The sequence below is a fragment of the Pristiophorus japonicus genome, chromosome 3, assembly GCF_044704955.1.
Source record: "Pristiophorus japonicus isolate sPriJap1 chromosome 3, sPriJap1.hap1, whole genome shotgun sequence".
Taxonomy (NCBI): Eukaryota; Metazoa; Chordata; class Chondrichthyes; family Pristiophoridae; genus Pristiophorus; species Pristiophorus japonicus.
In genome coordinates, this window is record NC_091979.1 from 269,959,677 (window position 1) to 269,979,763 (window position 20,087).

Consider the following 20,087-nt stretch of genomic DNA (forward strand, 5'->3'; position numbering starts at 1 on the left):
GGAGAGCGGATGTCGGGTCTGATCCGGGGGGAGGGGGGGGGAGCAGGAGCTGGCCGTAGGAGGAGCCTTATTCACGCAGCCCCAGTGAGGCCATTCGGCCAGGGCTAAGGGCTGCGTGCTTCGGGCCCCTCCCACACAGTTCGCCGCCTGGAGCTACTGCACTTGCGTGCCCACTGTAGCGCACATGTGCAGAGGTCCCGGCACTGTTTTCAGCACAGGGACCTGGCTCCGCCCCCCTTCAGCTCGTGCTGGCTGCGCCGAGGGCCAGAGGACCTGCAGGTAGGTGGAGAATAGGTGGAGGCGCACTTTGTGGCGCGAAAAATGGGCGTCCAGGTCGGGACTGCGCCATTCTAGGCGTGTGTGGAAACTTGGGCCCAATGAGTCATAATTTCGCAGCAATGGCAGAGACCATTGAATGTGTGAATGGCCATCGTCTATGTTGATTACATCGATGGCAGGAGTCTCTCAATGAGTCATTTTCGCTGTAATGTGTGTTTGTACTGAGATTTGGGTTCTATTAAACAGTCCCACCATGTCCGTGGCTTTTCATATTGCATTCTACAGCCCATTTTACAGTTGAAGGTGGGGGGAGGAAATAGATCCTACTGGGCTAAACTGTGGCAGATGGATTTCAACGCAGGCAAGTGTGACGTCACCCATTTTGGACCAAAAAAGCACAGCTCCGAGTATTATTTAAATGGTGAAAAACTGGGAACAGTGGAGGTCCAAAGAGATTTTAGGGGTCTGTACAGATCACTAAAATGTAGTAGTTATGTGCAGAAAAGATTGTAATGTTAGTGTTTATAATTAGAGATCTAGAAAGTAAATGCGAGGTAGACTTGCTACAGCTGTACAAAACCCTGGTTAGACCTCATCTGGAGTAATGTGCACAGTTCTGGGCACATACCCTAGAAAGGATATATTGGCCTTGGAAGGAGTGCAGCACAGATTCACCAGAATATTACCAGAGTTCCAAGGGTTGGATTATGAGGAGAGATTACATAAACTAGGCTTGTATTCCCTGGAATATAAAAGATTAGGGGTGATTTGGTTTAGGTCTTTAGGATTTTGAAAAGAATTGATAGGGTAGAGAGACACATTTTCTGCTGGTGGGGTGGGTGTCTAGGACAAGGGGACATGACCTTAAAATCTGAGCCAGACCTTTCAGGAGAGAAGTTAGGAAACACTTCTTCATGCAAGGGTGGGAACTTTCTCCCACAAAAAGCAGTAGAGGCTAATTAATATATTTTAAACTGAGATCTAGATTTTTGCTAGACAAGGTTATAACAAGATATGGAGCCAAGGCAGGTGAATGGAGTTAAGACATAGATCAGGCACAATCTCATTGTATGGCAGAACAGACTTGAAGGGCTGAATGCCCTACCCCTGTTCCTATCTTCCTATCTTCCGATGTGCACCAACACAGACAACAGGTAGAGAAACTGTCCTCAAGTGAATATATCGTTCACTTTAGAATGATAAAAGTTCATTACATTTATTTTAAAATTGTAATATTCAAACCTGTTTGTAATAAAGTTAATTTCCGATCTAACCTAACATTTACTGTATACAGGCTCATGCAGATACAACTGTGGGGGATATTCATCAGGTTGTTCCTGTGATTACAACTGTCGTTATAATGGCAACTGCTGTCATGACTTCTGTGACCACTGTTCTTACATTAATAACGGTAAGAGAATTTTCAGAAAATAAACAAATATTTAAGTATGTGTTAAAGTTAACCAAATAAAATGATAAAATGACTATCATTGAGAATCAGTGTAGCTGAGTCCTGATGATGTGAAATGATTTTCAGCAGTGTATGATGTGATCCATGAGATTAAGGTCCGACTTGTCCTGTACTACTTCGAATATTGAAACGTGTCAGTCTGAAATACAGTAACTCAGTTCAGTTACAGGTGTCATTTGCTTCAACTTGTTGAGTTTGTTCTCATGCTTCATTGCTTTGGACAGTGTTTGTGGTGAGGTTAATTCCAGGAAGAAAGCAGAGATCCCCAGTGAGTAGGAGGAGGTAAATGCTGACAGTTTCATGCAACATTTTGCAGGGTGTGGCTTATTGTTATATTCTGAGATATTTACACGATACAGTAATAATAAAGCAAATTGTGTATCAATGTCGTAACCATAAATTAAATTTGATTCATATCACAAAATACTACAAATTAAATGAAGCATATTTGCATGTGTCCCTTGGCAGGAGCTCCTACATTTGGGAGTGGTCCTTGGGCACAGGTCCTGTGGGCCCGTGTGTGAGTCCGCCCCGACAATAGGTACAGTTTATAATCAAAAGACCAAGTACCTTTTTTCAATGCAGACCATATTCCAACATTTTAAAAATACTTAGGGAATCAGTATAGTTGTTGTGAATTTTTGTTTTGTGTTATACTTGGAGAATAGAGTTAAAGTGCTTGAATCAAATCAAAGGGACACGCAACTAAAATCTGACTGATGGATGACAGCAGAGTTTGGGCTCATAGCAGATGGAATAGAATACCACCTAGTTTACAGAATGCACACTGGCTGGAAGTATTCAAAACTGAGCTGGAAATAGTACTGGTTTCACAGGGAGTAGAGACACAGGCTTGAGATTAAGCAAGAAGGAGATGCAACTTGTCCAAACAGATCCCGAGCCTAGACTGAAATTATGTTCGGGGAAGATTCCCTCAAGTTGCTACTTGTTAGTGATGCCATAAATACAATGGAAAGATATTCTATGTTTGCAATTTTTAGTAAAATCCATCCATGTTCCAAAAGAGATGTTAATTATTTTGCTACAAACAGCAGTCAGAGGATTTCTTCCACTATGTATGCAATGTCACTAACCCATATTGAGTAGATGAAATCTTTGCAGAGGTTGAGCCTAGATTGAATAACCTAAATGAGGTTTCCTTTGATAAAAAATCATTTTAATTATGTGTTAAATTAATACTTCAATGAGAATTCTTCAAAAACTCTTAACAAAGCAAATAAACTGAACGTGTTCCTCTACAGGATACTGTGGTGACAGTACTACAGGTGAGTAATACTCAAATTCATCCTTTTAAAAAAAATTGTTGGTTTGTACATTTGCTAACCCTTTATAAAGCAATGATTAATCTTAATAGATGTACTCAGAGAATCACATTGTTGATTTGATAAAGTCTTTGTATGCTTCTGCCTAAACTGCCCGAAATTGGTGGACATACCGCCCACATATCACTGGCGTACAGCCCAAAAATGCAATTTTTGTCAAAAACCACCTACATACCGCCGACATACCGCCTGGCGGAAAATTCATCAGCGACATACTGCCGGGCGGTACGCACACCACCTGTCGATGCAGACCGCCAACATACTGCCCAAAAGTGCAAAATTCGTGACTTACCACTGACATACCACCGGAGCTGCATACCATCCTGGAGAAGGTGCTTTTAAGTCGATCTTTAGTGGGCGGTATGTACACAGAGCTGACAGGCTTGTTTGATCTTTATAGTTCTCCACAGTTTAATGTATTTTTAAATGGATGGTAGTAAGGCAATAATATAATTGTTCCAATAAAGCCTTATTCACTCCTTTATTAATTAACTATAATAATTAACTATAATAAAAATGTTAGTGTCTCTCAGCCCCCAGTCTCTCCCACACCCTAGTCTCTCTCTCCCCCACAGCGATCTCTTCCCCCCGCCAACAGCGATCTCACCCCCTCCCACAGCAATCTCAACCCCACATGGATCTCACCCCACAGCAATCTCAACCACACATGTATCTCTCCCCCCCCCGACAGCGATCTCTTCCCCCCTCCAGTGATCTCTTCCCCCCACGCCCCCAGTGATCTCTTCCCTCTCTCCACAGCGATCTCTTCCCCCTTCCCCCACAGCGATCTCCCCCCCCCACATGGATCTCAACCACCCCACAGCGATCTCCTTCCCCACCCCACAGCGATCTTCCCCCCCAAATGGATCTCAACCTCCCACAGCAATCTCACCCCAGCCCACAGCGATCTCCCCCCCCACAACATGGATCTCCCCCCCACAGAGATCTCTACCCCCCGACCCGCAGCGATCCCCCTCCCCACAGCGATCTCTTCCCGCCCCCTCAGCGATCTCTTCCCGCCCCCACAGCGAACCCTCCCCCCCACCCACAGCGATCTCCACCCCACCCACAGCGATCTCGCCCCCACCCCACCCACAGCGATCTCTCCCCCCACGCACAGCGATCTCCCTCCCCACCCCACACACAGCGATATTTCCCCTCCCCCCACCCACAGCGATCTCCTCTCCCCACCCTACCCACAGCGATCTCCCCCCCCACCCACAGCGATCTTCCCCCCCCCACCCACAGCGATCTCCCCCCCTCAACCACACGATCTCCCCCCTCCCCACCCACAGCGATTTCACCTCCCCACCCACAGCGATCGCTCCCCTCCCCCCACCAACAGCAATCTCTCCCCCCACCCACAGCGATCTCTCCCCTCCCCCCACCAACAGCAATCTCTCCCCTCCGCCACCCACAGCGATCTCTCTCCCCGCACAGCGATCTCTCTCCCCCCACAGCGATCTCTCCACCCCCCCACAGCGATCTCTCTCCCCCCCCCCACAGCGATCTCTCTCCCCTCCACAGCGATCTCTCTCCCCCCCACACCGATCTCTCCCCCCACACCGATCTCTCCCCCCCACAACGATCTCTCTCCCCCCCACAGCGATCTCTCTCCCCCCCGACAGTGATCTCTCCCCCCCCACAGCGATCTCTCTCCCCCCCACACAGATCTCTCCCCCCCCCACAACGATCTCTCTCACCCACAGCGATCTCTCTCCCCCCCACAACGATCTCTCTCCCCCACAGCGATCTCTCTCCCCCCCACAACGATCTCTCTCCCCCACAGCGATCTCTCCCCCCCTACAGTGATCTCTCTCCCCCCCACAGCGATCTCTCTTCCCCCCCCACAGCGATCTCTCCCCCCCTACAGTGATCTCTCTCCCCCCCACAGCGATCTCTCTTCCCCCCCCACAGCGATCTCTCTCCCCCCCCACAGCGATCTCTCTCCCCCCCACAGCGATCTCTCCCCCCCCCACAGCGATCTCTCTTCCCCCCCCCCACAGCGATCTCTCTCCCCCCCCACAGCAATCTCTCTCCTCCCCCCACAGCGATCTCTCTCTCCCCCCCCCACAGCGATCTCTCTCCCTTCCACAGCGATCTCTCTCCTCCCCACACCGATCTCTCCCCCCACACTGATCTCTCCCCCCACACTGATCTCTCCCCCCCACACCGATCTCTCTCCCCCCCACACCGATCTCTCCCCCTCACACTGATCTCTCTCCCCCTCACACCGATCTCTCCCCCCCACAACGATCTCTCTCCCCCCCACAGCGATCTCTCTCCCCCCCCGACAGCGATCTCTCCCCCCCCCACAGCGATCTCTCTCCCCCCCACACAGATCTCTCCCCCCCCACAGCGATCTCTCTCCCCCCCACACCGATCTCTCCCCCCCACAACGATCTCTCTCCCCCCCACAGCGATCTCTCTCTCCCCCCGACAGCGATCTCTCCCCCCCCACAGCGATCTCTCTCCCCCCCACACAGATCTCTCCCCCCCCACAACGATCTCTCTCCCCCACAGCGATCTCTCTCCCCCACAGCGATCTCTCTCCCCCACAGCGATCTCTCCCCCCCCACAGTGATCTCTCTCCCCTCACAGCGATCTCTCCCCCCCCGACAGCGATCTCTCCCCCCCCCACAGCGATCTCTCTCCCCCCCACACAGATCTCTCCCCCCCACAACGATCTCTCTCCCCCACAGCGATCTCTCTCCCCCACAGCAATCTCTCTCCCCCACAGCGATCTCTCCCCCCCCACAGTGATCTCTCTCCCCCACAGCGATCTCTCTCCCCCCACAGCGATCTCTCTCCCCCACAGCGATCTCTCTCCCCCCCATAGCGATCTCTCTCCCCCCCCCCACAGCGATCTCTCTCCCCCACAGCGATCTCTCTCCCCCAACAGCGATCTCTCTCCCCCCGCACAGCGATCTCTCCCCCACCCACAGCGATCTCCCCCCCCTACCCACAGCGATCTCTCTCCCCCACAGCGATCTCTCTCCCCCATAGCGATCTCTCCCCCCCCACAGCGATTTCTCTTCCCCACAGTGATCTCTCTCCCCCACAGCGATCTCTCCCCCCCGCCACAGCGATCTCTCTCCCCCACAGTGATCTCTCTCCCCCACAGCGATCTCTCTCTCCCCCACAGCGATCTCTCTCCCCCCACAGCGATCTCTCTCCCCCCACAGCGATCTCTCTCCCCCATAGCGATCTCTCTCCCCCACAGCGATCTCTCTCCCCCACAGCGATCTCTCTCCCCCACAGCGATCTCTCTCCCCCACAGCGATCTCTCCCCCCACAGTGATCTCTCTCCCCCACAGCGATCTCTCTCTCCCCCACAGTGATCTCTCTCCCCCACAGCGATCTCTCTCTCCCCCACAGCGATCTCTCTCCCCCCACAGCGATCTCTCTCCCCCACAGCGATCTCCCCCCCCATAGCGATCTCTCTCCCCCACAGCGATCTCTCTCCCCCACAGCGATCTCTCTCCCCCACAGCGATCTCTCTCCCCCACAGCGATCTCTCTCCCCCACAGCGATCTCTCTCCCCCACAGCGATCTCTCTCCCCCACAGCGATCTCTCTCCCCCACAGCGATCTCTCTCCCCCACAGCGATCTCCCCCCCCACAGCGATCTCTCTCCCCCACAGCGATCTCTCTCCCCCACAGCGATCTCTCTCCCCCACAGCGATCTCTCTCCCCCACAGCGATCTCTCTCCCCCACAGCGATCTCTCTCCCCCACAGCGATCTCTCTCCCCCATAGCGATCTCTCTCCCCCACAGCGATCTCTCTCCCCCACAGTGATCTCTCTCCCCCACAGCGATCTCTCTCTCCCCCACAGTGATCTCTCTCCCCCACAGCGATCTCTCTCTCCCCCACAGCGATCTCTCTCCCCCCACAGCGATCTCTCTCCCCCACAGCGATCTCCCCCCCCATAGCGATCTCTCTCCCCCACAGCGATCTCTCTCCCCCACAGCGATCTCTCTCCCCCACAGCGATCTCTCTCCCCCACAGCGATCTCTCTCCCCCACAGCGATCTCTCTCCCCCACAGCGATCTCTCTCCCCCACAGCGATCTCTCTCCCCCCACAGCGATCTCTCTCCCCCATAGCGATCTCTCTCCCCCCACAGCGATCTCTCTCCCCCACAGCGATCTCTCTCCCCCACAGCGATCTCTCTCCCCCACAGCGATCTCTCCCCCCCACAGCGATCTCTCCCCCCCACAGCGATCTCTCTCCCCCACAGCGATCACTCTCCCCCCCACAGCGATCTCTCTCCCCCACAGCGATCTCTCTCCCCCACAGCGATCTCTCCCCCCCCACAGTGATCTCTCTCCCCCACAGCGATCTCTCTCCCCCATAGCGATCTCTCCCCCCCCCCACAGCGATCTCTTTCCCCCACAGCGATCTCTCTCCCCCACAGCGATCTCTCTCTCCCCCACAGCGATCTCTCTCCCCCACAGCGATCTCTCTCCCCCCACACCGATCTCTCTCCCCCACAGCGATCTCTCCCCCCCCACAGCGATCTCTCTCCCCCCACTACAGCGATCTCTCTCCCCCACAGCGATCTCTCCCCCCCCACAGCGATCTCTCTCCCCCCACCCGACAGCGATCTCTCTCTCCCCCACAGCAATCTCTCTCCCCCCACAGCGATCTCTCTCCCCCCGCCGACAGCGATCTCTCTCCCCCATAGCGATCTCTCTCCCCCACAGCGATCTCTCTCCCCCCCCAAAGCGATCTCTCTCCCCCCCGACAGCGATCTCTCCCCCCCCCACAACGATCTCTCTCCCACACAGCGATCGCTCTCCCCCCCACACAGCGATCACTCTCCCCCAGAGCGATCTCTCTTCCCCCCCTCCCACAGCGATCTCTCTCCCCCCCCCCCCCACAGCGATCTCTCTTCCCCCCCCCTCACAGCGATCTCTCTCCCCCCACAGCGATCTCTCTCCCCCCCCCTTCAGCGATCTTTCCCTCCCTCTACAGCGATCTCTCTCTCCGCCCCCCCCACAGCGATCTCTCTCCCCACCCCCACAGCGATCTTTCTCCCCCACATCGATCTCTCTCCCCCACACCGATCTCTCTCTCCCCACAGCGATCTCTTTCCCCCCCCCCCCTCACCACCCACAGCGATCCCTCTCCCCCCACAGCGATCTCTCTCCTCCCACAGCGATCTCTCTCGACCCAAAGCGGTCTCTCTCGACCCACACCGATCTCTCCCCCCCCAACCACAGCGATCTCTCCCCCCCCACAGCGATCTCTCTCCCCCCACAGCAATCTCTCTCCCCCCACAGCGATCTCTCTCCCCCCACAGCGATCTCTTCCCCCCCCCAACAGCCATCTCTTACCTCCCCCACAGCGATCTCTTCCTGCCCTCCCCCACAGTGATCCCTTCCCCCCTCACAGCGATCTCTGCGACCCCCCAACAGCGATCTCTCTCCCTCTCTCCCCCCACAGCGATCTCTTTCACCCCCCCACAGCGATCTCTTCCGCCACCCACACCCCACAGCGATCTCTTCCCCCGCCTCCACACCACAAACTCTCTCCCCGCGCCCCTCCCCCCCACAGCGATCTCTCTCCCCACCCCCACAGCGATCTTTCTCCCCCACATCGATCTCTCTCCCCCACACCGATCTCTCTCTCCCCACAGCGATCTCTTTCCCCCCACAGCGATCTCTCTCCCCCCACAGCGATCTCTCTCCTCCCACAGCGATCTCTCTCGACCCAAAGCGGTCTCTCTCGACCCACAGCGATCTCTCCCCCCCCCAACCACAGCGATCTCTCCCCCCCCACAGCGATCTCTCTCCCCCCACAGCGATCTCTCTCCCCCCACAGCAATCTCTCTCCCCCCACAGCGATCTCTCTCCCCCCACAGCGATCTCTTCCCCCCCCCAACAGCCATCTCTTACCTCCCCCACAGCGATCTCTCCCTGCCCTCCCCCACAGTGATCCCTTCCCCCCTCACAGCGATCTCTGCGACCCCCCAACAGCGATCTCTCTCCCTCTCTCCCCCCACAGCGATCTCTTTCACCCCCCCACAGCGATCTCTTCCGCCACCCACACCCCACAGCGATCTCTTCTCGCCACCCCCCCCCCAGCCACCAAACACAGCGATCTCAGGCCGCGCCACAATGCTCTCCAGCCGGCCGTCTCTGGCCTCTTGTCAGTGCCTCTCGGGGGGCTGAGCTTCACAGCAGCATGCGCGTGCACACAACTCAGGAGCCGAAGATTCCTGAGTACAAAGGCCTCTCCGCTGCATTTCGCCAACTGCACTCCATTCCTGCCCACTGCACTCTGCTCGACTTACCGCCGAGAAAAATTCGATGAAATTCCCGCCCACTCAGCCCCAGAGATACCGGGCAGTAAAAAACGACGGACCGCCGAAAAACGTGCGGACCATGTGTTTGACCAATTTCTGCCCCTACATATTATTGACATAGCTCAGCAGTGTGTTCTACATTGTACTATTTTGATGCTGTTTTATTACAATGTTAAGTAGCTCTAACATTCTTATAATGTAATCTGTATTGTTCATCGGAAAATAAATTCCAGCATTATATATATATATGGAAAAATGAAATCAAAATAGGTTTCAATTTGTTATATTCCAATGCATTCTATATTGAGCAGAACATGAATGATCTTTGGTGGGTGCAATCCAAGCGGAACAGGCGATTATCACCGCACCACAAAATTTCCTGGTCACTTTTCTCTGTTGTTCAAAAAGATTGAACGAGCTTTGAGTCTTGATCAGGTATGAAAAATATTCTGTTTAATAATGCATTTATCTTTATTTTTTTTGACAGACATTCCTGAACCAGCATGGACAACAGGTATAGAAAATGTCCTCAAGAATATATATTGGTCCACTTTATAATTCTAAAAATGAATTACAGTTATTTTAAAATTGTAAGCTGCAATCTTGTTTGCAATAAAATTAATTTCAGATCTAACCTAACATTTACTGTATAACAGGATATACCTCATGTAGATACAACTGTGGGGGATATTCATCAGGTTGTTCCTGTGATTACAACTGTCGTTATAATGGCAACTGCTGTCATGACTTCTGTGACCACTGTTCTTACATTAATAACGGTAAGAGAGTTTTTAGAAAACAAACAAAATGTGTTGAAGTTAAAAACTAAAATGATAAAATGACTGGCAGAATTACCAATGGGACTTTATTGAAGATTATTGCTCATATTGAGAATCAGTGTAGCTGAGTCCTGATGATGTGAAATGTTTTTTCAGCAGTCTATAATGTGATCCATGAGATTATGGTCAACTCCTTCGAATGTTGGCACGAGTCGGTCTAAAATACAGTAACACAGTTCAATTACTGATGTCGGGTCTTTGGGACATTTAAAAGATTTAAGAAAGACTTAAATTTATATAGCGCCTTTCACGATCACTGGATATTTCCATGCACTTTACTGCCAATGAAGTACTTTTGGAGTGTAGACACTGTTATGATGTAGGAAACACGGCAGCCATTTGCGCACAAGCGAGCTCCCATAAACAGTGATGTGATAATGACCAGATAATCTTTTTTTTGTTATGTTGATTGAGGGATAAATATTGGCCAGGACAACAGGGATAACTCCCCTGCTTTTCTTTGAAATATGCCCACTTGAGAGAGCAGACTTTTTGAGTTTGTTCTCCTGCTTCACTGCTTTGGAAAGTGTTTGCGTTGAGGTTAATTCCACAGATAAAGGAGAGAATACCTATGAGTCCCAGGAGGTAAATGGAGGTCACATATTACTTGGAAAATAAGAATCTCAAGGGGTTAGTGGAGCAAAGGGATCTGGGAGTACAAATACACAAAAAAAAAAGATTTGGATTTATATAGCGCCTTTCACGACCACCAGACATCTCAAAGCGCTTTACAGCCAAGAAAGTACTTTTTGGAGTGTAGTCTCTGTTATAATGTATGTTAAAGTCACAAATCACTAAAAGTTGTGACACAGGTCAATACATTGTGGCATAATGTTACATTCTGAAATATTTATAAAAACACTGCTTTTAAAAATGATCATTGCTGCAATATTTAAGATGATTAATTTTATTCATGTCAATATTCTGCAAAAGTGGGTAAAAACAAATACATTATATCTGGGAAAGAGGCAGAGCAGGAGTAAGATTCTTGGGGCTGGATTTTCAATTGGAGGCTGTTTCGGGCGATAACTCCCCAAGCCCGGATGAAATGCATCCCAGGCTGTTGAGCGAAGCAAGGGAGGAAATAGCAGAGGTTTTGACCATCATTTTGCAGTCCTCTTTGGATTCAGGCATGGTGCTGGAGGACTGGAGGCCTGCTAATGTGGTACCCTTGTTTCAAAGGGAGAAAGCGATAGGTCAGTCAGCCTAATCTCCGTGGTGGGAAAATTATTGGAAAAAATGCTGAAGGACAGGATAAATCTACATTTAGAAAGGCAAAGATTAATCCGGGACAGTTGACAAGGATTTATTAAGGGAAGATCGTGTTTGACTAAGCTGATTGAATTTTTCGACGAGGTAACCACGAGGGTCGATGAAGGGTAGTGCGTACGATGTAGTGTATTTGGACTTTAGCTAAGCTTTTGATAAGGTCCCACATGGCAGACTGGTCACGAAGGTAAAAGCCCATGGGATCCAGGGCAAAGTGGCAAGTTGGATCCAAAATTGGCTTAGAGGTAGGAAGCAAAGGGTAATGGTTGATGGGTGTTTTTGTGACGGGAAGGATGTTTCCAGTGGGGTTCCGCAGGGCTCAGTACTGGGTCACTTGCTTTTTGTGGTATACATCAATGATCTAGATTTGAATATAGAGGGTATGATTAAAAAGTTTGCAGATGACACTAAAATTGGCTGTGTGGTTAATAATGAAGAGGAAAGTCATGGACTGCAGGAGGATATCAATCTATTGGTCAGGTGGGCAGAACAGTGGTATATGGAATTTAATTCAGAGAAGTGTGAGGTAATGCACTTGGGGAGAGCTAATAAGGAAAGGGTATACACATTAAACGGTAGGCTACTTAGAAGTGTAGATGAACAAAGGGACCTTTGGGTGCTTGTCCACAGATTCCTGAAAGTAGCAGGCCAAGTGGATAAGGTGGTTAAGAAGGCATACGGAATGCTTGTCTTTATTGGCCGAGGCATAGAATGCAAGAGCTGGGTGGTTATGCTTAAATTGTATAATACATTGGTTAGGCCACAGCTGGAATACTGCGTGCAGTTCTGGTCGCCGTATTATAGGAAGGACGTGATTGCACTGGAGAGGGTGCAGAGGAGATTTACGAGGATAGTAAGGGCCTATTTCCCTTGGTGGAGGGGTCAATTACGAGGGGGAATAGGTTTAAGATGATTGGTGGAAGGTTTTGAGGGGAAGCTTCTTCACGCAGAGGGTTGTGGGGTCTGGAACTCACTGCCTAGAAGGGTGGTGGATGCAGAAACCCGCACCACATTTAAAAGGTGCTTGGATGGGCACTTGAAGTGCCGTAACCTGCAGGGTTATGGACCTAGAGCTGGTAAGTGGGATGAGACTGGATAACCTCTTGTTTACTGGCCCACACACAATGGTAAGTACATCATGGAATCTGATACGGCTAGAGTGATCTCCTAGACTAGTTTCAATCGCCTGGATAGGTCGGAAAAGAATTTTCCCAGATTTTTTTCCCCAATTGGCCTGGGTTTTTATGATTTTTTACCTCTCCCCGGAGATCGCATGGCTCTGTGTGGAGTGGAGTGTAAAATTTTGCGATACATGGGGTATCGCAGTTGTGCGGGGCAGACTGGTTGGGCCGGATGCTCTTTACCTGTCCGCCATTGTTCATTGTTTATAGGTTTATACGTAACCCTCAGGGCTGCTGAACGAGGGCCGTGTGGCCGGTGCGGGCATGATGGGCCGGAATGCCCTCTTTCTGCGCTATAAATGTCTGTGTTTCTATGATAATGACGGCGGGGTGGTAAAGTTTGCGCCAGGAAATGGTTTGCGTTTCCAGCCACAAAATTCAGCAGCTAGGCCCTGAGTGTGTTGCAGAACGCTAAGGGAGGTGTTATACACCTCTCTTAGGGCGCAAGGCCGGATGAGCAACTGAGACTCCGTTGCTAAAGAGCAGGCCTCGGAGCGCCCTAAGAGTGGCTTCCCTGGAAAAAAAACATTGCCTAAAAAAACACAAAAAACATTCCCAATATCTTGCTCACCACACATAAAGATAAATTGCAAAAATAGTCATTCCTTCCCTGACTGCCGCTGGAACAGCTCAGACCGCTCGCTTTCCCAGGCGGTCCCACTACGGCGCACTATGGGGTGCTACAGCGTTAGCGCGGAACAAAAATCATAGTGCTGTCGAAACCAGGGGCATTGCACACCGTCTCAACGCTCCCGGGTGGTACTACTCAGCGCCTCCGCCAAACCGGCACCAGAAGCTGGCTGCCCGGCCGGATATCATTTGCATACATATTACCGTCCCTTCGGGGTGCCAATAGTAGCGCAAGCCCAACTAAAATCTAGCCCTTTGTGTCCTGAACATCAAGAACAATTGGAAATCCCCTGCATGTGCCACACAATCCTGCCCTCGCCGGCCCAGCCGATCCATTAAAATACATTTGTGTAGTAAAATAGATGAAAAATTAGGCCCATAGAATGTTTGCATACTGCACTTACATAGAATATACAGTGCAGAAAAAGACAATTTGGCCCAATCAGTCCATGCAGGCATTTATGCTGCACTCGTGACGCCACCCATCCTTCCTCATCTAACTCTATCAGCATAACCCTCTATTTCCTTCTCCCTCATAAGATTATATAGCTTCCACTTAAATGCATCTATATTATTTACCTCAACCACTGCCCGTGGCAGCAAGTTTCACATTCTCACAACTCTCTGGGTTTCTATGTAAAGAAGTGACTTCTGAATTCCCTATTTGATTTCTTGGTGACTATCTTATATTGATGGCCTCTAGTTTTACTCTTCCCCACAATTGGAAACACACTCTCTTTATCCACTCTTATCAAAACCTTTAAATGACTTATATTAGGTCACTGCCCAGCCTTCTCTTTTCAAGTGAAAAGAGACCCTGCCTATTCATTCTTTTCTGATAGGTATAACCTTACAGTTGTTATCATCCTCGTAAATCTTTTTTGCCATTGCCTCTATATCCTTTTTATAATATAGCGACCAGAACTGCACACAGTACTCCAAGTGTGGTCTAACAAGATTCGATAAAAGTTTAGCATACCCTCTCTACTTTTGAGTTATATCCCTCTAGAAATAAACCCTTGTGCTTGATTTGCCTTTGTTATGGCCTGATTGACCTGTGTCACAACTGTCAGTGATTTGTGTAATTGTACTCCCAGATCCCTTTGCTCAACTACCAATTTAGATTCTTATTTTCCAAGTAATATATGATCTCCAATATTCCCCTTGAGCTCCGTGGCCACGCAATTATCTGGATGACCTATGCAAGCCGATCACTGGCTTTTCAATGGTATATTTCACACATGTGTGAAATTTTAATGGGCCGTGCAGTCTGTTAAAGGGACCGCGCATGCCTAAAATAAATTAGGGGTAGCATTGGTGACCTCCTTATTTTTTTCTAACCGAAATGTAATAACTCACATTTACCTATGTTAAAAATAATTTACCATATACCCATTCTTTAAGTTATTCATGTCTTGTAATTTATGGCAGTCATCCTTAGTGTTGATTATCCGTCCCAATTTGGTGTCGTCCTCAAATTTAGAAATTGTTTTTGATTCCAAAGTCTAAATCATTAAATATAGATTGTGAACAACAGGGCCCATCCTTGTGGAATACCACTACCCACCATCTGCCATTCTGAATAGCTACTCTTTACCCTATTCTCAGTTTTCAGTTTTTCAGCCAGCAAGCTATCCATTCTGCTAATTGTCCATGACCCTGTATGCTCTGACCTTATTCATTAGTCTATAATGTGGTACGTTATCGAAGGCTTATTGTAAATATAGATATATTACATCTATTACATTACCCTTGTCCACTCTCACTGTTACCTTTTCAAAGAATTCAATGAGATTGGTCAAACAAGACATACCCTTTTGAAATCCATGTTGACTGTTCACGTTAATATTTTTGGTCACTAGATATTTTTCTATTTCCTCCTTCAGGAGGGATTGCATTATTTTTCCTAGTACCGATGTTAAGCTGACTGGTCTTTCGTTCCTTGGACTTAGCTGAAATTTAAATCCTATCACATTGTATTAAGCAATATTAAGCATATTTGCATGCAGCCTTTGGCAAGGGTCTCATACTTTGCTGAGGCCCTTGTGCACAGGCCCAGTAGGTCCATGTGTTAATCTATCCCTGGCCATATGTTTTGTGATTACAGTTTTCAAACAAAAGGCCAAATAGTTTTTGATCTATGCGGACCATATTATCAGCAATTTAAAAATGGATAAGGACTCAGTATAGTGGTTGAGGAATTGTTTTTGTATTATACCTGGAGAACAAAGCTGGAGTGCTTGAATCAGAACTAAGGGACTCATGACTAAATTATGAATGAAGGATAACAGCAGAGATTGGGCTATTAACCTAAGGAATAGACTACCATTTAGTTCACTGGCTAGAAGTATTCAAAGCTGAACTGGACAGATTACTGATTTAACAGAGACTGGAGAGACACACAGTTGAGATTAAACAAGGAGATGTAACTTGTACAAACAGGGCCTGGGCCGAGACTGAAATGATAGACGGGGAAGATTAATTCAAGTCACTACTTAATTAGTGATATCATAAAGACGATGGAAACATTTTCTATACTTGAAATGTGTAGTAAAATCCTAACGATGCTCCAATAAGGTGTTTATTATTGTGCTATAACTAGTAATCAGAGGAATTTTTCCAGCTATTTGTTCAATGTCACTAATACATAGTGACCAGAGAAAATCTTTGCCATGATGAGCTAGATTGACACAAAAGCCTTTCCCTCTTTACGCCATTGTATATTCCAAAACAAGTAATTTAGATATGATTTATGTAAGCAACAGAAAGGTTTGTGCGACACAATCTTGGTGCAAAGAAACAATGGTTTTTATTTCCGTTGCATGAACACTGGATGGAATACTATGTCCAGTTTTGATCCCCTCACATGATGGGTGATATTGAGGCTTTGGATAGGGTACAGAGGAGGGCCACGGATTAATTCCCAGTTTGAAGCATTTAGTTACCACGAAAAGCTCAAAAGAGCTGGGAATCTGCACTTCAGAGAAGCTTAAATTTAGGGGTGACTTGATTGAGGTTTATAAGATGATGAAGGGAATAGATTGTGTTTTTGTAATTTGTTTGTTTCAAGTAAGTAGAATAGGGAGGACCAGGGGTCACAATCTCAAGTTATGTGAAGGCAGAACTAGGAGGTAGTTCTTTTCCCTGAGAATTGTGGACCTGTGGATCAGCTGCTGGTTTGAGCAGTGAACACCGATTCACTGAATTCCTTCAAACAAGAATAAATTCTGATTCTAGCTGAGGTGGGGATGACTTTGTACAAAATGTGGTACTGTATCACATTAATGAGAGTCAGAATAGTCTCCTGGATTAGTTTTGATTATTTTTATTCACCTCGCCCAAGAGATTACATGGTATCCGGGTGGGATGGGGGAGTAGATATTATATGTTGTGTGTGACGGGCTGGCTGCACCATTGGGCCTTTTTCCGTCCGTCATAGTTTGTATGTTTGTAAATGTCAATCATTGCTGATAATTTCATTATTGTCATGTGTTATTTTAATATTTCTATGAGCGTGAATGAAGTTGTCTGAAGTTGATAAAGCAAATCAACTGAATGTTTTCCTCTATAGGATACTGCAGTGCTTATTCAACTCCATCAGGTCAGTAAGATTTAAGTACATTGTTTAAAAAAAAATGTTGCTTTGTACATTTGCTGACCCTTTTTAAATCAACAATGAATCTTAATGGCTATACTCAGCGAATCACATTATTAATTTGGTAAAGGCTTTGTATACTGCATATTATTGACGTAGCTAAGCACTGTGTTCCAGATTGTACTATTTTGATGCTTTTTTATTACGATGTTAAGTAGCTCTAACATTCTTTTAATGCAATCTGTATTGTTCATCTGAGATTAAAATTACAGCATTGCATATAAAGGTGAAACTGAAAGCAAACAAGGTACCTGAATGTTCAGTTTGTTAGGTGCCAACATATTTTTCCTTGAGCAGAACTTAAATAATCTTTATATCATTTTGGGGTACAGGGATTGCTGTATTTGATGAGAAATTGTGTTTTCTTTGGCCTTCAATAGAATAAAATAGCAAAGACTTCTCTCCTTCCAGGCAGTTGTGTTGCTGTGTTCTGTCACTGATTATCAAAATGTTCACTGTGAAAACACAGAATTATTCAGCTCGCGTGTAAAATGAAAACGTGATTCCCCAAAAATAGCTGTCATGCCATTTCTAGCTCAGTTGAACACATACAAAATTTTTCTGGTAAATAACGGTGATACAAAAATAATCACCAGCGTATTGTGGCATTGTCTGAGGGGATGTGGAGCAGGAGAAGAGCAAGATTAAAGGGTGTCATGTATTCAACTATCATTGTAACCCATGTATAAGCTGACCTAAGTTGTGCACCTTGAGAACATTGACCACAAGGCGGTGAACTTGTGGGAGACACTCCTAAACTGGATTTTCAGGTATAAAAGTGGAAGTTCTACGCACTTTCATGACTTGAGGTCTTGGTAATAAAGGTAACTGGTCACAGAGTGACCTTCTCTCAAGTATGGGCCTCGTGTGCATGTATACTGTATAGTAAGGACATATCAAAGGGACATTTTCTGCTTCTGTAGTTCCAGCAGGGAACATTGTGATGCCGATCCCGTGACCTATTGGCAGGTCGCACATGACATCTTTTCTGCAGCATGAAGTGCTTGGCATGCCTCCGTAGGTGGTCCTCTTCTTCCAAATAGGGAATTCTCTTTGAAACCTGTTGGTGCTACTAATGGTGCTGGCGAAAAGATGTAATTTACAGCTGGAGGCACAAAGGTGTTTCAGACCCATTTCAAATGGGTACAATTAATGTTTTACATCTTGTTGACGAGGACAGTGGGAGATGGTGTGCAAGACCAGCAGGTCTTCAAATTAATACTGAAATGAAGTATTTGCTGTTTGAGAACGACATTGGCCCTCTGAGAAAAGGAGTCGGTGGGAACCCATTTTACCCTTTCTAGGGCTTGTGGGGGTAAACTGGCACTCACCTAGATTGGCAATTTTCCGTCAGCATTTGCAGCATCATTGGCGGGGGTTGGGGGGGTGGACGGGGGAGGGAAGGGTGGAAGCGTGGCAGGAGTTTGCCTGCTTTTCTACCCCACCTACCTCAGCAGGGTCAGGGGCAGAACTCACTGGTGGGCATGATGCCATTCTGTGTTTCTCTCCTTCCCCTACTTTGTATTTCTCTCTCGCTCTCCCTCCCTCATTTTGCGTTTCTCTCTCTTCCTCCCTTAGTTTGTGCTTCTTTCTCTCTTCCCTCCCCCATTTTGTGTTTCTCTCTCTTCCTCTCCAGTTTGTGTTTCTCTCGCCCTTCGCCAGTTTGTGTTTCTCTCTCTCCCCCAGTTTGTGTTTCTCTCTCTCCCTCTCCCATTTTGTGTTTCTCTCTCCACACATGCTGCCTGACCTGTTGAGTATTTCCATAATTTTTATTTCAGCATCCGAAGTATTTTGCTTTTATATTAATGAATAATCTTTATATCATTTTGTGATGACACACAAGCATACAATGTGGCCAAGACTAGTGGGAGGCCAGAGGATTGGGAAACTTTTAAAAGCTAGCAAAGAACGACTAAAAAAATGATAGAGAGGGTAGCTAGATTATGAAAGTAAAGTAGCACGAAATATAAAAACAGATAATAAGAGTTTCTACAGGTACTTAAAAAGAAAAAGAATGGCTAAAGTAAATGTTGTTCCCCGAAAGGATGAGACTGGGGTATTAATAATGGAGAACAGGGAAATGGCAGAGACATTGAACAAATATTTTGTATTGGTCTTCATGGTAGAAGACACTAAAAACATCCCAATCGTGGATAATCAAGGGGCTATGGGCAGGGAGGAACTTAATACAATCACTATCACTAATGAAGTAGTACTTGATAAAATAATGAGACTAAAGGCGGACAAGTCCCCCTGGACCTGATGGCTTACATCTTACGGTCTTAAAAGAAGTGGCTGCAGAGATAGTGGATGCATTGGTTGTAATCTACCAAAATTTCCCGGATTCTGGGGCGGTCCCAGCGGATTGGAAAACCGCAAATGTAATGCCACGATTTAAAAAAAGAGTCAGACAAAAAGCAGAAAACTATAGACCAGTTAGCCTAACATCTGTCATTGGGAAAATGCTGGAGTCCATTGTTAAGAAAGCAGTAGTTGGATATTTGGAAAAGCATGATTCAATCAAACAGAGTCAGCATGGTTTTATGAAAAGGAAATCACGTTTGACAAATTTGCTGGAATTCTTTGAGGATGTAACGAGCGGGGTGGAACTAGTGGATGTGGTGTATTTAGATTTCCAGAAGGCATTCGATAAGGTGCCACATAAAAGATTATTGCACAAGATAAAAGTTCACGGGGTTGGGGGTAATACATTAGCATGGATAGAGGATTGGCTAACTAACAGAAAACAGAGAGACGGGATAAATGGGTCATTTTCCGGTTGGCAAACAGCGACTTGTGGGGTGCCGCAGGGATCGGTGCTGGATCCACAACTATTTACAATCTATATTAATGACTTGGATGAAGGGACCGAGTGTAATGTAGCCAAGTTTGCTGATGATACAAAGATGGGTGGGAAAGCAAATTTTGAGGAGGATGCAAAAAATCTGCAAAGGGATATAGACAGGCTAAGCGAGTGGACAAAAAGATGGCAGATGGAGTATAGTGTGAGAAAAAGTGAGGTTAGCCAGTTTGGCAGAAAAAATAGAAAAGCAAATTATAGTTTAAATGGAGAAAAATTTGCAAAGTGCTGCAGTACAGAGGGACCTGGGGA

At 47.6% G+C, this 20,087-nt stretch overlaps 1 protein-coding gene across 5 annotated transcripts in view; it reads left to right on the forward strand.

Moving 5' to 3' along the window:
• LOC139260284 (scavenger receptor cysteine-rich domain-containing protein DMBT1-like) overlaps positions 1 to 20,087 on the forward strand; it is a 280,342-nt gene that overhangs the window by 215,271 nt on the left and 44,984 nt on the right. For 4 of the 5 annotated variants that reach the window (XM_070876709.1, XM_070876707.1, XM_070876708.1 and 1 more), the window contains 5 exons: positions 1,574 to 1,690; positions 3,013 to 3,036; positions 9,889 to 9,915; positions 10,058 to 10,180; positions 16,892 to 16,921. In XM_070876709.1, the coding sequence (XP_070732810.1) occupies positions 1,574 to 1,690; positions 3,013 to 3,036; positions 9,889 to 9,915; positions 10,058 to 10,180; positions 16,892 to 16,921 (321 nt within the window). The remainder of the gene's footprint in view (positions 1 to 1,573; positions 1,691 to 3,012; positions 3,037 to 9,888; positions 9,916 to 10,057; positions 10,181 to 16,891; positions 16,922 to 20,087) is intronic. The other variant, XM_070876710.1, reaches the window with a different exon arrangement.